The sequence below is a fragment of the Amphiprion ocellaris genome, chromosome 15 (assembly GCF_022539595.1).
Source record: "Amphiprion ocellaris isolate individual 3 ecotype Okinawa chromosome 15, ASM2253959v1, whole genome shotgun sequence".
Taxonomy (NCBI): domain Eukaryota; kingdom Metazoa; phylum Chordata; class Actinopteri; family Pomacentridae; genus Amphiprion; species Amphiprion ocellaris.
In genome coordinates, this window is record NC_072780.1 from 29,509,371 (window position 1) to 29,523,431 (window position 14,061).

Here is a 14,061-nt window from a genome sequence, read left to right on the forward strand (position 1 = left end):
TCATAAGTCCTATTCGCACTGGATTATTATTACCTGGGGACCTCTGGTGATTTGTAATAATTGCAGAGGAGGTCGGTGATCTTAATCCCGTGCGAAGGCACCATGTCGGTAATTGGTAAAGTAATAATTCCCCCGCAAATTACCTACTATATTTCGCCAAACACCGACGTCCTGGGGCAATACTCGTCCCGTGCGAATCTGCACCTCAGTGACTGGGGGGGTATATTAGTTGTTGTTTTTTATTGCACATCTTTTTCTACATCTTTCTTGGTTAAATTATGGAGGATGCGGTGGAAATTATTGACTGCAGTTTAGGAGCAAATGCAGGACTTGGCCGATATACAACAGACCTGTGGACCATTCACATAAACAGCAAAATCAGATCAGTAAGAAGAGGGAAATTTGGGAGGATATTGAGATGGATGACATGCATAGCAGCATGCGGTAAGCATATCTTTCAACAGGCTAAATACAAACATCCTGACGGCCTGTTGTCCCGACAACGCTGCCCACTGTTCTCAGGTCACACTGCTGCTTTGACATATGTTGCCATGACGACTACATACCACGTTAAAAGTGGTCATTTTAACCCAAACCACAAGCTTTCCATTTTGTGTCTAAACCTAACGACACCCTAACAATAGCGTTGTTACAACATAGGCTTTTAATGTTTTAAATGTTTATTCTCGCGACCGGTGTCTGTATTTTCTTGTGGCCGACCACTTTGCACATGGATGTGACAACAGCGGATGTTGCGATCTGCACAGATTTGACATCATATCCAGGCTGTAATGTCAAGTAAATTCTAGTAAAATACAGACTTCGCTTATCCCGTGTGAATGTGCTTAAAGAAACATAGACATCCTGGGGTAATTCACAAATTACCAGAGATCCACAGTAATACTAATCCTGTGCGAATAGTACAATAGACACAGTTTAGAAACTCAAGATGAAACATTGGTTATATGGCAGAATTACATTTTGTCTTTTGTTTATTGGTGCATTATTATGCATGTTATGACAGATATCAAACTGTGGCTCTTTTGGTTACTGCGGTGGAGATGTCTGAATAAACCTGAGGAACATTAACGTAAAATGACAGAATGGCATCACTCTAACAGGTTGACGAAGGAGCAACGTCAGAGTAATGTCTGAAAAGGTCCAAATTTTAACAAATGTAAAAGAAAAGCTGGTTAACTTTGAAAATAATCAACTTATTGTTGTCATTTTTAAGCAAGGATCCCCAAAATTTACTTGTTCCAGCTGTGAACATATGTAAATATCAGGATCTGTCTTAACATGTTTGAATCGTGTTTGTATTGTCACCTAATGAACCATAAAATGTATTAACTGCTGGCATCATCATTGACTTTTCTGAGTTCTATTAATACTTTATTGACTTTGGACTCTTGTGCCGTTCTTCTCTATCAGGATCACCTACGTTCAGTCTGGCCCAGGAGTCACCGCAGCGACGCCCCAGCAGGGTCCACAGCCTCCAGGTCCTGCGTATCTCCCGTCACCTCTGGCCACCCTGAGCTTCACCGCAATCGCTCCAGCCGGACAAACCCTGGTTCAGCCGATCGTCGGTCAGCCGCCACTGTTAGCTCCAGCTCAGCCTCTGAACTGTCAGTCGCAGACTTCTCCGGGCCAGACGGCAGCAAACTCTAGTCGACAGGTAAAGGCGGTTTTTATTAGCAAACATTTAAAACTGCACTGTAGATCCTATTAATAGAACAATTAAACTAAACTTACATTAGAAGTAGACTGCGTTTTTGTCTGTTATTATTTTCAATTTGTAGACGTGTTTAGGTTATTGAAGTCACTGCTAAACATTAGCAGGTACTTAACATGTCTACCTTGAGCCGTATTTTTTCAGTGGAATATAAAACAATAAACCTCAGCATAAATCATGCAAGAACAGTCGATTTAAAAAAAGCTGTTGTATTTGCAATTTCACTTCCACTTTTGTCACTACACGATCTCTGCTGTGGTTGACCCTCTCATCACATGTTCGTCGGTATGAACACATGCTGCCAAGGGCTGCTTTCATCTCAAAGAAGCCGCATTTATTTAGAAAACCAGAAATAACACGCAAAGCCTCTGAACACCAGAGTGTATTTCACAAGTCGTAACCCTCAGAATGCCAAAAGCCACCAGACAGATTTGAAAGCCATGTTTTCTGTAAAAAAAAAAAAAAAAAAAAAAAAAAAAAAAGCCTAAGTCACACCACCAAAACAGAAAGATTCATCCATTGTGAACATATGGTGTGACACATGCGGTTTCATCAGGAAAAATACCAAAAATACACTTGAAATTGGAATATTTGATCAAAATCACTTCATCCTACATGTCTCAATAAAAAATGTTTGCCCAAAATAAAGCGTTTGCAACAGGATCCTGTAAAAAAATAATTTTTCTGTGACAAAAATTCAATAAATATTTGACTGAACTGCTGTTTAGTCAGAGCAGAGAGGAAATGACAAGGGAGGAAAATGAAAAATATTGGATCAATAAACTAAAAAAAAAAAAATTGGTAAACAGAGGAGCAAGTTATTGAAAGATACATACAGCATGGTGAAACATCTTTGCAGAGATGATGTGCAGAGTCCTGTGAGTTTGTAGAGGTTGTAAAAATGAAAATAGTCACCAGTTTTTCCCCCAATATTGCTAACACTTCTGGGCATTGTTTAAACATTCATGTTGATTCCACTTTTTCAAAATTCTTTGTTTAAAACACAAAAGACAACTTTTGTGTTTGTTCTTTTTTATTATTCATAGTGTTAGAACTGTGTCCTATAGCACAGAAGACATTTTTGAATTTCTATAGAGGTGCAGGGCTTTATATTGCAATACATAATTATCCCACAGCGAGTAAAAATGTGACAGGAGCAAAAATCAGATGATGTTCACATGTTTGTTTTGCTGTTTTCTTCTTCCAGGTACTAACTGCCATCTACCCTGCGCCAACCGTTGCCCTGGCAGCTGGTGTAGTATCGGTGACCGCGGTGCCGCCTGCGGTAACGACTCCAGCTCAGGACCTGATAAACCCTCCGTCTCCACTGGATGCAGCAGTGCAGGGTTCAGCAGTGGCGACTCCTCAGCCGAGCATCGGAACGGAGGTTGAGGTGAAACGGGAGAACCAGCTGGATGCTCAGAATGAAGACGAAGCTCAGGAGGTGTCGAGCTCCTCACTGGAAACCTGTACAAGCAGCGGCACAACAGGTAACACTGCACTGGTTTTAACTGGTTTGGTCTTAAATCCAAGTGTAGGCTTCTTGCTATTGGAGGATTTTCTCATCTAATCATTTAGCCTCATGTAGAGCCTTAAAAATCTTGAATTTCATCTCTCCCTCTAGGATAGAATACAAAATATTGTTTCCCTTAATATCTAAACTAAATATAGTAATGAGTAATATCAACTATGATCCCATCTGATTGGATGCAGGCAACATTTTCTTAGCTTTTATTGGTTTTCACTTGAAATTTTTCAGTGAAAAACATGCTGTTGCATGTTTTTTTCTTGCATAGATGAATTTTTTTGTGCTCCTAAACAAATTCTAGCAAACATCATAGGAAAATCACCAGCACCAAAATGCAGAAAACTGTTTAAAACTTGAATATTTACACACACAACTGTCAAAAACCTTGATAGTAGCAACAAAACTGTTAAAAATAAACTAGATATAAACACACAAAACCATCAAAAACATGGACATTAACACACAAAACCATCAAAAACGTGGACATTATTACACAAAACGATCAAAAACATGGATATTAACACACAAAACTGTTTAAAATTAACACACACAGCTGCTAAAACCCGAGATCTTAACACACAAAACGGTTAAAAATCTGGAAATGTATGCTTAAAAGGGTCAGTAACCTGAATATTAATATACAGGAATTGAACATTACAATTTTTCATACCACTTTTGTTGGTGTAGGTTTCCTTTACTCAAGCTTAGAGGCATTTTTGTTTTTCAAGTGGTCAGAAATAACAAAAAAAAAGGCATAGATTTCCCTCAAATACAGTAAAACAGACTCACTGCCTTTGCTGTACCAGCACTGATCCTGCTTACCATCATGTGTAGTGACTCCTCTAAAGACTCAGTCTGAGCCAGGAAAAAAAACCCTGATTATTGTTGCAGAATCGGTCTGTTTTTCTATGAATGTTTTCCAGGTTAAAATCTTGTCGTGAAGCTGAGTTTGCAGGATTAAGGCTGAAGCTGCAAGGCAAGCGGAAAGTTGCAACGTGCAACTCTTAGAGTGAGGTTGCTGAGTCTTTTTGTATCAGAATTTGAAATGATCGTCTTCTTTTGTTGTTCCAGTGAAAAAAGAAGAAGATATTAATGTGTGCATCAAAGAGGAAAATGTGAGAGATGGACACTGCAGAGAGAAACGAAGTGAAGCAGAAGAGGAGAAAGGGATAAAGGAGAACAGTGATAAGAAGAGAGGCAGAGAGATGGAGAGAGAGGACCACAGCAACAGCAGCAAAGAGGTGAAAAAAAAGCTGAAATCTTCTCCAATTGTTTATTTATTCCCTCTTCAAACCCCACATATCTTGAAGTTTGGATTTAAGATCTTTAAAAGCCAGTTTTTAACAGTTCCATGTCAATTTTTCTTTCTCTGAGAAGCGGAGTTTATTAACTAGGTTGCCTGAGGTCTGTAATATGCATAGAGAGAAAAAAAAATGAGTGTGAAATTTCACAACTAAGTAAGTCGTGGAATATCTGTGAATTTTACAAATGCATTTCACAAACACATTTATTGCTTATTTTAACAGGATATAGAGCAATAATAATACACAAACCAGTCAGTGTTATCACAGAGGCGTCGCCAGCGTCACATAACAGCAGACGTGCTAAAAACTGCTCCGCATATCCTCCTAAATAAGTCTCCGACATTACAGAAAGTCAGAGGAAAGTTAAGCTGCGTTCACACTACGAGTAATAAAGTTACAAAACGGCCATTTACATTGTTGTGAAGCTGCAGATGAAGTGTTGCTCAGGCGCTCGTTGGCGTTGTTAATGTCAAAGTAGAGGAAAAAAGAAGAGTAGAGTTAAATAGCAACTTTTCTTCCATTTTTCAGACAGAATTTAAAAGGAGATTGTGGGGGAAAAGAAAAAAATAGAAATGATAAAACCACGTCATTGGAGCGTGGAAAAGAACCGGGCAACCCAGCTTTGACTGTGTGCAAATGTTGGACATCAGTTCGTAGCTTCACATGGCCGACTTCCATTGAAATTAGGCTCATTGAATGAATTGCACCTGGAAAGCAGACGAGAACAGACGACACTTCACAGTTTCCAGCAGCCTTCAGTCTGAACAGGAGCTTACTGAAACGCACCAGTTTATAAAATGTTCTCTGACGCATTTCTAAGTTTGTTCATCGTCTCTGATAGCTTTAATTATGACAGGACAGCCTATTAAAATGCTGTATTTTTCATTTTACATGAATTCTCATGTAAATCAACATCATATTCATTTGCCAGTGCACATAAATCAAGTAACTAAGCCTAGAAATACTGATTTCTAGGTTTAGTCAAATACAGGAGAAAAAGAAACACAGGACAACAGTGTTCATGATGAATCAAGCTGAAATTTACACTACTGTTCAAAAGTTTGGGGTCACTAAGAAATGTCCATATTTTTGAAAGAAAAGCAGTGTTTTTCAATGAAGATAACATTAAATGAATGATAAATCCAGTGTAGACATTGTTAATGTGGTAAATGACTATTGTAGCTGGAAACAGATGATTTTTAATGGAATATCTCCATAGGGGTACAGAGGAACATTTCCAGCAACCATCACTCCTGTGTTCTAATGCTACATTGTGTTAGCTAATGGTGTTGAAAGGCTCATTGATGATTAGAAAACCCTTGTGCGGTTGTGTTAGCGCATGAAGAAGTGTGAGTTTTCATGGAAAACATGAAATTGTCTGGGCGACCCCAAAGTTTTGAACGGCAGTGTATCTACAGATGTGATTTTAACAATCCTCACATCCCAAACAAGAAGTTTTAATGTTGCTAAATACCTCTATAATTAAATCAGCACATTGTTTAATATTTAAACTGCATATTTAATGTAGTTTATGATGTGTAATCTGAAAACATCAACCGCATACATAGTACAAACCTTCAAAATCAGACAAATGAAATAAACTAAATGTTTCTATTTTTCAGCCAGTATTTAAATTGTTCAGCTGATCAGGTAAGAGCTAGATGTTTCCCATCATTTATCAACCAACTGCAGCACCTGCCTTCAAAAACTGCAGCCATTTTGATCTCAGGTTGTTCTCGACGCCTATGTTTACATGACTTCAGACTCTAATGTCACTGGCATTAATTGTGCAGTACTTGTGATCAAAACTGTACAAGTCTGGCTCATCTCAGATAAGCCTATTGACTCGTAGATTTTTGCTTTTTCATTGATAATCTCAACATATTGTTTAGGAAGTGACACTTGCCCTCAATGCATCTTTAAATCATACTCAAGCTTCTCACTTATTTCCCAGGCTGGACCTCGTTCCCCACCTCCACCACCCTCAGGTTTGGACCCACCTCCACCTCCCCCTGCAGAAAGAGAACCCCCTATTTCCTCTAAGAAGACCAAGTTTCGACCCCCGCCGCTCAAGAAGACACCAGACTCTGCTGACAAGTAAGTTTGTCCTCGAAATGTCATATATCATCAGCTGAGAGGGAGTCTCACATTTTTAATCATATCCGTTCGTGTGTTTGGAGTCTAAAGGAACCTCAGACATTTCAGAATTCACAACATTTCATAAAATGACAAACTACCTATTCATGAGGAATTGAAATTGAAAATAAGACCTGAGCATTTTGCCTCATCTTTGACTGCAAGAAAAGCTTTTATTAAAGCTGCTCTCCGTGATCAGACTTAAGTTCTCATAGAGTCACTGCCAATTCAGAGCATAATAAAACACGTCTGCCAGGTCCGTCTGGCTCTCCGGTCGTGGTAAAACAATGTTCTCCTCAGTTTAACAGTTTACATATTCTCAAGCTGAGAGAGCTCTTAAAACAGTAGCTTATCTTATGTAACGTTGGAACGAAGCAGCTTGTAGATGAGATGCAGCGCCCTGGACGGGACTCCATTTGTCGACTCGCTTTCAAGCATAGTGGCATCTAGCTCTGTTTTTAGCGCACGGCCAAAACTCTGACTTCATAAAATTATGGTGGGAGCTCTGTTTAGTGAATGTGAGTGGGCCGAGTGCTTACCCTTGATATTCTTTATTTAGACAGTAGGAAAGTGGTGGGGAAGCCACAGAGGCCTGGCAGAGCTCAGCCTGAAGGAATGACAAATGTGGATTTATTGAGAGGCCACATTCAAACCGCCGTTTTGCTGGACTGGAGACTGATGTGGCCGCTGGGTTTTCTGTGTGCAGGGTCTTGTCGGAGTCATACTTTGAGGAACGTTTTGCAGAGCTTCCAGAGTTTAACCCAGAGGAGGTCCTTCCCTCGCCCACTCTGCAGAGTCTGGCCACCTCACCAAGAGCCATCCTGGGAAGCTACCGCAAGAAGAGACGTAACTCCACAGGTGAGACAGAAAGACAGCTTTTGGTCAGTCTGCTTTCTCAGTTAAAGAACTGTGGGAAAGTCGAATTCCATCCTCACAAACATTAGACAGTCAGGTGGCTTTGCAAAAATTGTCACCACCAATTATTGCCTTTTTTAACTTGTGTTTACTAATTCTATTCACTGTCTTACACCGATTAACTTTTAGGGTTTGTAGTGTTTTATGTAGCGTACTTCTTGTTCTGGGGTTTTTTTTTTTGTGTTCCTGCCCAAGGACAACAAATGCAGATTAGCTGCTAGCTAACTCTATTGCAATTACTTTTACTGTCCCTGCAAAAATCAACATTAAAATAGTGATATCTGTTATAATAAATCACTAAGTGCGATACCCCCACCCTGCACTATTACTACAAACTATCTCATGTTTAATAACTGCTCGTTTATTTTACTACATACAGCGCAATCGTGCTCTCACACAGTGCAATTTTATCTCTATTCTCATTTATTTGTTTTTTATTTAATCTTTATTCTGTTATTTTTTGTAATGTCTTTGTGCTCTTTTGTTGTATTTAAGCTGCTTATCCAAAGAGCTGCTAAACTGCCTTTCATTCACCTTCCGTCCTGATTCCTTTTCTTCATCCCCCATGTGTCCATCTCCCTCCAGACCTTGAGCTGACAGCAGAAGACCCCAGCTCCCCGAGGAGAAAGACTCGCCGTCTGTCCAGCTGTAGCTCAGAGCCCAACACCCCCAAGAGCGCCGCCAAGTGTGAGGGAGACATCTTTACCTTCGACAGAGCAGGTATGACGGGTACAACAGCTACACCTGCTGCAGATCTGTGAAGATGTGTCGACAGTGACCTGATGAACCGTTCTGTCCAACCAGGTCCAGAAAGTGAGGTTCCTCTGGGGGACTTGGACCGGGTTCCCTACTCGTCTCTGCGTAGAACGCTGGATCAGCGTCGGGCCCTGGTCATGCAGCTGTTTCAGGAACATGGCTTCTTTCCCTCAGGTACGCTCACAGTAGATGGTACGTGAAGCCACTAGGAACAGCTAACTGAACTGGAAATTTATCCTTATTTTAATTAAGATAAGAAAAGATGAGCCAATATTATTCCATCAGTGGGGAAATTTGCAGTGTTACAGCAGCAAAGGAGGCAGTCAAAAAAGGTCGATCAAGAAAAATAAATATAAACAAGAAATATACGCAAGTACTGCTGATATTGTACAGATACTTCCATATGTAGAAATTCAGATATTGCACAGAATCCTCTTGAGATGAAAAGTGACAATATCGCACAGAATAATATTGCACGTATTATAGTATATGTAGAAAAAAATTATGTTGTACAGAGGCTGTAAATGTAAAAAACATTCATAATGCACAGGTTTGAATGCCTTGATTTTGACCCAGAGTGAAATAAAACTGTGCAGACAGACTCCCTCAAAAAGATACTACTTTAAATATTGTTAAAAAGTGCAAGGTGTAATCCAGAAGTTCAGGTACTGTGCTTTTATCCCTTTTGAATCAGTCACCTCGTGCAGCAGTGCTCTGCTCCCGGTGCTCCTCCCACATTGGGAATGCTCTCTGGAAGTCCCATTCTGACTACTTGCAGGTGCAAATATGGTATTTCACCATGGACCTTTAACTTGCACACAGAGCAAATATTGAATTCTGTGTCAAACTGACCAAACCTGGACCATCACCAGCAATAAGAGTTGAGTTCAGGGCTACAAACCAAAAACACCAAACAGCAGTTGCGAAGAAGAGCCACAGTTTCAATATTTTATTCGACATTCACAGACTAGTGTGCTATAAATACATTCTCTAGGTTTGGACTGTCCGCACCGACTTCTACTGTATCATCCTGAAGCATCTGTGGGAGAATATTCAGCAAAAATGACAGAAATTTTGGCATGTTCACAATGTACAGCACAAGAATGGGAGTTATTGACAAATTTAGATTGATTTGTACCTCTTATAGACGCAGTTCCTAAACTTGTTGATTGCACCTCATACTGTCCCTTTCATGGATATAAATGACGTTGATCAACATACATTCAGAAAAAGTGCTCTATACTGAATGAATTTTGATAGAATCATCAAGCATTTTGCAGCTTGAAATTACAAAGAACCTACATGTTTACATCTTTGCAATATTTCACAGGATCATATGAATGAAGAAATGAAAGGATGTTGGGTGGGTCAGTTTATATCAGGTTCTTTGTGTTGACATTTGGTAATTTGATCAACAACTGAATCGTTGTCTGCGAAGCAAACTGCTAAGTAAAATATCCATCCATCCATTATCTATACACCGCTTAATCCTCATTAGGGTCGTGAGGGGCTGGAGTCTATCTCAGCTGACTTAGGGTGAAGGCAGGGGGCACCTGGACAGGTCACCAGTCTATCACAGGGCTACACATAGAGACAAACAAACACATTGACACCTACAGACAATTTAGAGTTACCAGTTAACCTCAGCATATTTTTGGACTGTGGGAGGAATCCAGGGAACCCGGAGAAAACCCACGCATGTACAGGGACAACATGTAAACTCCATGCAGAAAGATCCCAGGCCCAGGCTGGGACACGAACCAGGGATCTTCTAACTGCAAGGCAACAGTGCTACCCACCAATGTGTGACAAAAAACTTGTGCAGACAGTGTCATGCAGAACATATACATATATATAATTTTTCTGCTAACTGCTCTTTCTCCTTGTTTTTTGCCTCTCCAGCTCAGGCCACAGCTGCCTTCCAGGCGCGCTACTCAGACACTTTCCCCAACAAGGTCTGCCTGCAGCTGAAGATCCGCGAAGTCCGTCAGAAGATCATGCAGACGGCCACGCCTGGAACCTTCGAGTCTGGAAGTTTGGCCGAAGCCAGCTCCGCCCCACCGCACAGCTCCTCTTTCAATCAATCAGCCCGGGAGGATGGAGGAACGGAGCAGCAAGGAGATAAAGGCCGGAGCCCCGAGGAGCCGAAAAGCGAAGGATCGTAAGCTGGAGAGGATGACAGCAGGAAAATCTAGGAAAGAAAAAGAGGGAGAGAGAGAGGAGTGTGTGAACCAGTACTATGGATCCGTTCTACTGGCTCTGAACTCCACCAGACCTGGGCAGAAACATGGAACATGGTCACAAATATTCAACCTGCTCGAGGTGCACTTGGATCGTCCAATCGGACCTTTAAAAAAAGCCTCAAAAGTGGTCGAATCACATGCAAGTCACAAGTCAAGTGCTTCTTGTAGAATTGTTTTCCCTTTTTATTTTCCAAGAGTACTTTTGGTCAACACTTTTGCCCAGGTCTGCTCTCAGCACATTTGTACAGTAGTTTGTAGTCTGACACACAAACTCTGTGGTACACACTCTCTGTCTCTCTGGCACACACAAACACACAAACAAACCAACCCTGGTGCATATGTAATCTCCAGCATGCACATGATCCCACATACACAAACACACACACACACTTACCAAATCAGACTGTTACTCTTGGTTGGCAGTCCCCAGGAGCCGCTACCAAGGACCACGACACACAAAGGCACTTTGTCACTTATTGTGCAGATGCAGTTTGCTGTTGCCAGCCAGCCAACCAGCCCTCAGATGCCATTGACTTGACCTCCTTCTCGCCCCTTCCACTCCTCAGCACAGTGGTCGGGACGCAAACACAACCCAACGACCTCCATTGATATTCCACAGCCCCTTGATGCTGCAAGACAGACAGCACACACACATAAAGCAGTACATGCACACACACACAAGCACACACACACACACACACACAAAAACACAAAGCGCATGGACACGTCTGTGCAATGTGAGCACTCAAACACAGTCAACCCCGGTCTGACCAAGCCATTGGCCTGCACAGTTTTTAGTGATTGTAGTGAGAAGAGAAACTGAAAGCATGAGACCTCCTGAAAAACAAAAAGAAGGCAGGAGTTGGGGTGTAGTGTGACCAATCTTTGCACCTTCAGTTGTTGCCATTTCGAAAGACTGAGTCCTCACTGGCAGGAGCTGATTATATATGTCTGTATGTCTGCTGGGGTCACGTCCCCGAAACCTGTGAGAACAGGAACCGTAATGAGATTATGTAAAGAGACTTTTGGTTGTGAGGCTTTGAAGAATCAACGTGAAACTCGACACTGGCCGGCTCCCGACAGAGCGCAGAGAAAAGGAAGAAGAAGAAGAAACCGGACGACGTTCACCGGATGCAAGGTTCATATTCCAACAATAGGAAGATGTAATAGTAGTGAATAAGGACAACAACAACATGACAAGCTCACCAACAGAGAGGAAAGGTAGAATTTTAACCAAACTTCTCTCAATCGCCCCCCGTGGATATGATGTTGCTTTCTCTCGTTATCGTTGCCGTGGAAATAACCAGTTTTACCGTGGCCTGTTTTTCTCTCTCGTGGCTCTATTGTGTTTCTTCTCCAGCATAAAAAAAATCACAACAAAAAAAAAAACTAAAAAACTCTGGACAAAGAAGGGGACAAAAATCAGTCTGTGCCCCCCTCCTGCCCAATTCCCCACTTTTAATTGTACCTGGGGTGGTTCTCCTCCCCTCTCCTCCCCCGTCCTCCCCTACGATTTCTCACCAGACACAGAAGTGGGGGAGCAGGGGCGTTTGTCGTTTTGTAAAACGTTGAAATCAGGTGTTTGCACAATTTGTGCGGCCCTCCTTGTCTGGGACCGCCACAAGTTAAATCAGGAAAGTATTGTTTTTAGAGATTGTTTTAGTAGATAAAAATAATAACCTTGTTCCGTTTGTTATCAACCACCTCTTTCCTCCCCCTTGACCTCCTTGCTTTTCTCCTCCTCCCTTCATCTCTCTTCTCCTCAGTCCTCTCCTCCCTCCTTCACCGCTCTCCTCCTCAAACCCTCAAGTGTTAGAAAGTGCCCTTAAGCACTGGTCCCGGGTCAAGCGCTATGTAGCTCAGGATGGTTCTGGTTAGGGTTAGTTCAGGGAAAGCAGATCCTAGACCAGCCCTGGAGGGCAGTCTCTGGAGCCCTCCCCTCTTCCCTCTCTTCTCGACACTTTATCCTTTCCCATCAAATGGTGCAATAGGACATTTATTTTTTGGAAATGGGGCGGGGGGGTTATTTTGTTTTTTCGGGGCAAGGCTCTGTGCCATAGATATTAAATCCAGTGCAGTCAGTCAGTGAGAGAAATGAGCTGTTGTGATACTATCTTTAACTATGGTATAAAACAAAACAAAAAAGAATCACACAATTATTGTTATTGTTGAAGAGATAGAGAGTATAACTTACTAAAAGTCAAAGACAATTTTTGAATAGCACTTTTTGGCTCTTTGCTTCTTTAGTGAAGAGTGGGGGTAGTTATTATTATGGGTATCTCTTTTATTTCTCTGTATACAGTTGGATGTGTGAAAAAATATATATACCGGTATTTCCATATATGTGCATTTAGGTCTGTGTTTGGGTGTGTGTGTATGTTTTGGCACATGCAGGTAGCGTGTTAACACGACCAACCTCTTGTCCTTTCACCACACAGCAACATTATCAATAGTATATTTTTCATTGTATTCTATATTCTACTCTAGAGACAGTATTTTTATAGTCACCATGACTATTTTGTCCGCCATCTTGACTGTTATGAAACCCAGTTGATTCAGGATATATATGAAATATATATTCAGGATATACAATATATAAATATATATGGAAATACACACAGGTAATAGAAGACTATCAAATCACATCACTTTGGGGTTAGGGCTGTAAAGTGTCTATCTGCATGCATGTGCAATCACATGCACACGTGCACGCACCCACACAGACATATGTGCATACACACACATGTATGCGTGTACACTGTATGATTGTGCTTAAAAATAAACTGTCCTTTCTTTGGAGAAGGAATTTTAGGATGAGCGAGGTGAGTGTTATCTCATAAGCAGGCATGTTGACCATGTGCAATATTTCTAAACAACAAAAAAAACTAAATATTGAAAATATTAAAGATCTAACACAACGCCTTATGTCCTTGAATTTATTTCACATCACTGAATCTTTTATGAGTGTTTTATAATAATTGAATGTCTGATTTACAAGTAGATGCAAATACATCCTTATTTAAATAACTCTGGCCACTTTGACCCACCAGGCAAGTTCCCAAATCTCTGGAACATACAGTTTGTACTTCCCCAGCTGGTCTTTATCAAGCATATCGGTGTTAGGAGTGCTTATTGGATTAGAGCAGCCTTTCAGATTCAGGTCATATTGTGTGAAGAGGTGGGTTAAGGTGAAGAGACCTGGTCAAAGAACCGCCCGCATTTCTGGTAAGCTGGAAATGATGAACTCCTGACTACTTTTCAATCCCAAATAAGTCCAGTGACCTTCAGCAGGTGATAATATGAGTATATTATTTTCCCCATGCCTGATATATCACTAACTGAATAGCAGAAAAATTAATTTAAAGCAAGTCCAGTTTAAGATTTAAATAATATCAGAAAACTGAACTTGGCTGGTATCAATTCTAGTATTTTTAGTCTAGTATTAAT

General features: G+C 41.0%; 1 protein-coding gene across 2 annotated transcripts in view; it reads left to right on the plus strand.

Annotated features, from left to right (window-relative positions):
• Positions 1 to 13,532, plus strand: part of cica (capicua transcriptional repressor a) — a 55,315-nt gene extending 41,783 nt beyond the window's left edge. For both annotated transcript variants that reach the window (XM_023262134.3, XM_023262135.3), the window contains exons 15-22: positions 1,432 to 1,675; positions 2,940 to 3,222; positions 4,332 to 4,501; positions 6,519 to 6,661; positions 7,407 to 7,558; positions 8,201 to 8,335; positions 8,420 to 8,545; positions 10,274 to 13,532. In XM_023262134.3, coding sequence (XP_023117902.2) covers positions 1,432 to 1,675; positions 2,940 to 3,222; positions 4,332 to 4,501; positions 6,519 to 6,661; positions 7,407 to 7,558; positions 8,201 to 8,335; positions 8,420 to 8,545; positions 10,274 to 10,536 — 1,516 coding nt within the window. In that variant the 3' untranslated portion in view covers positions 10,537 to 13,532. The remainder of the gene's footprint in view (positions 1 to 1,431; positions 1,676 to 2,939; positions 3,223 to 4,331; positions 4,502 to 6,518; positions 6,662 to 7,406; positions 7,559 to 8,200; positions 8,336 to 8,419; positions 8,546 to 10,273) is intronic.
• The last annotated feature ends 529 nt before the right edge of the window (positions 13,533 to 14,061 follow it).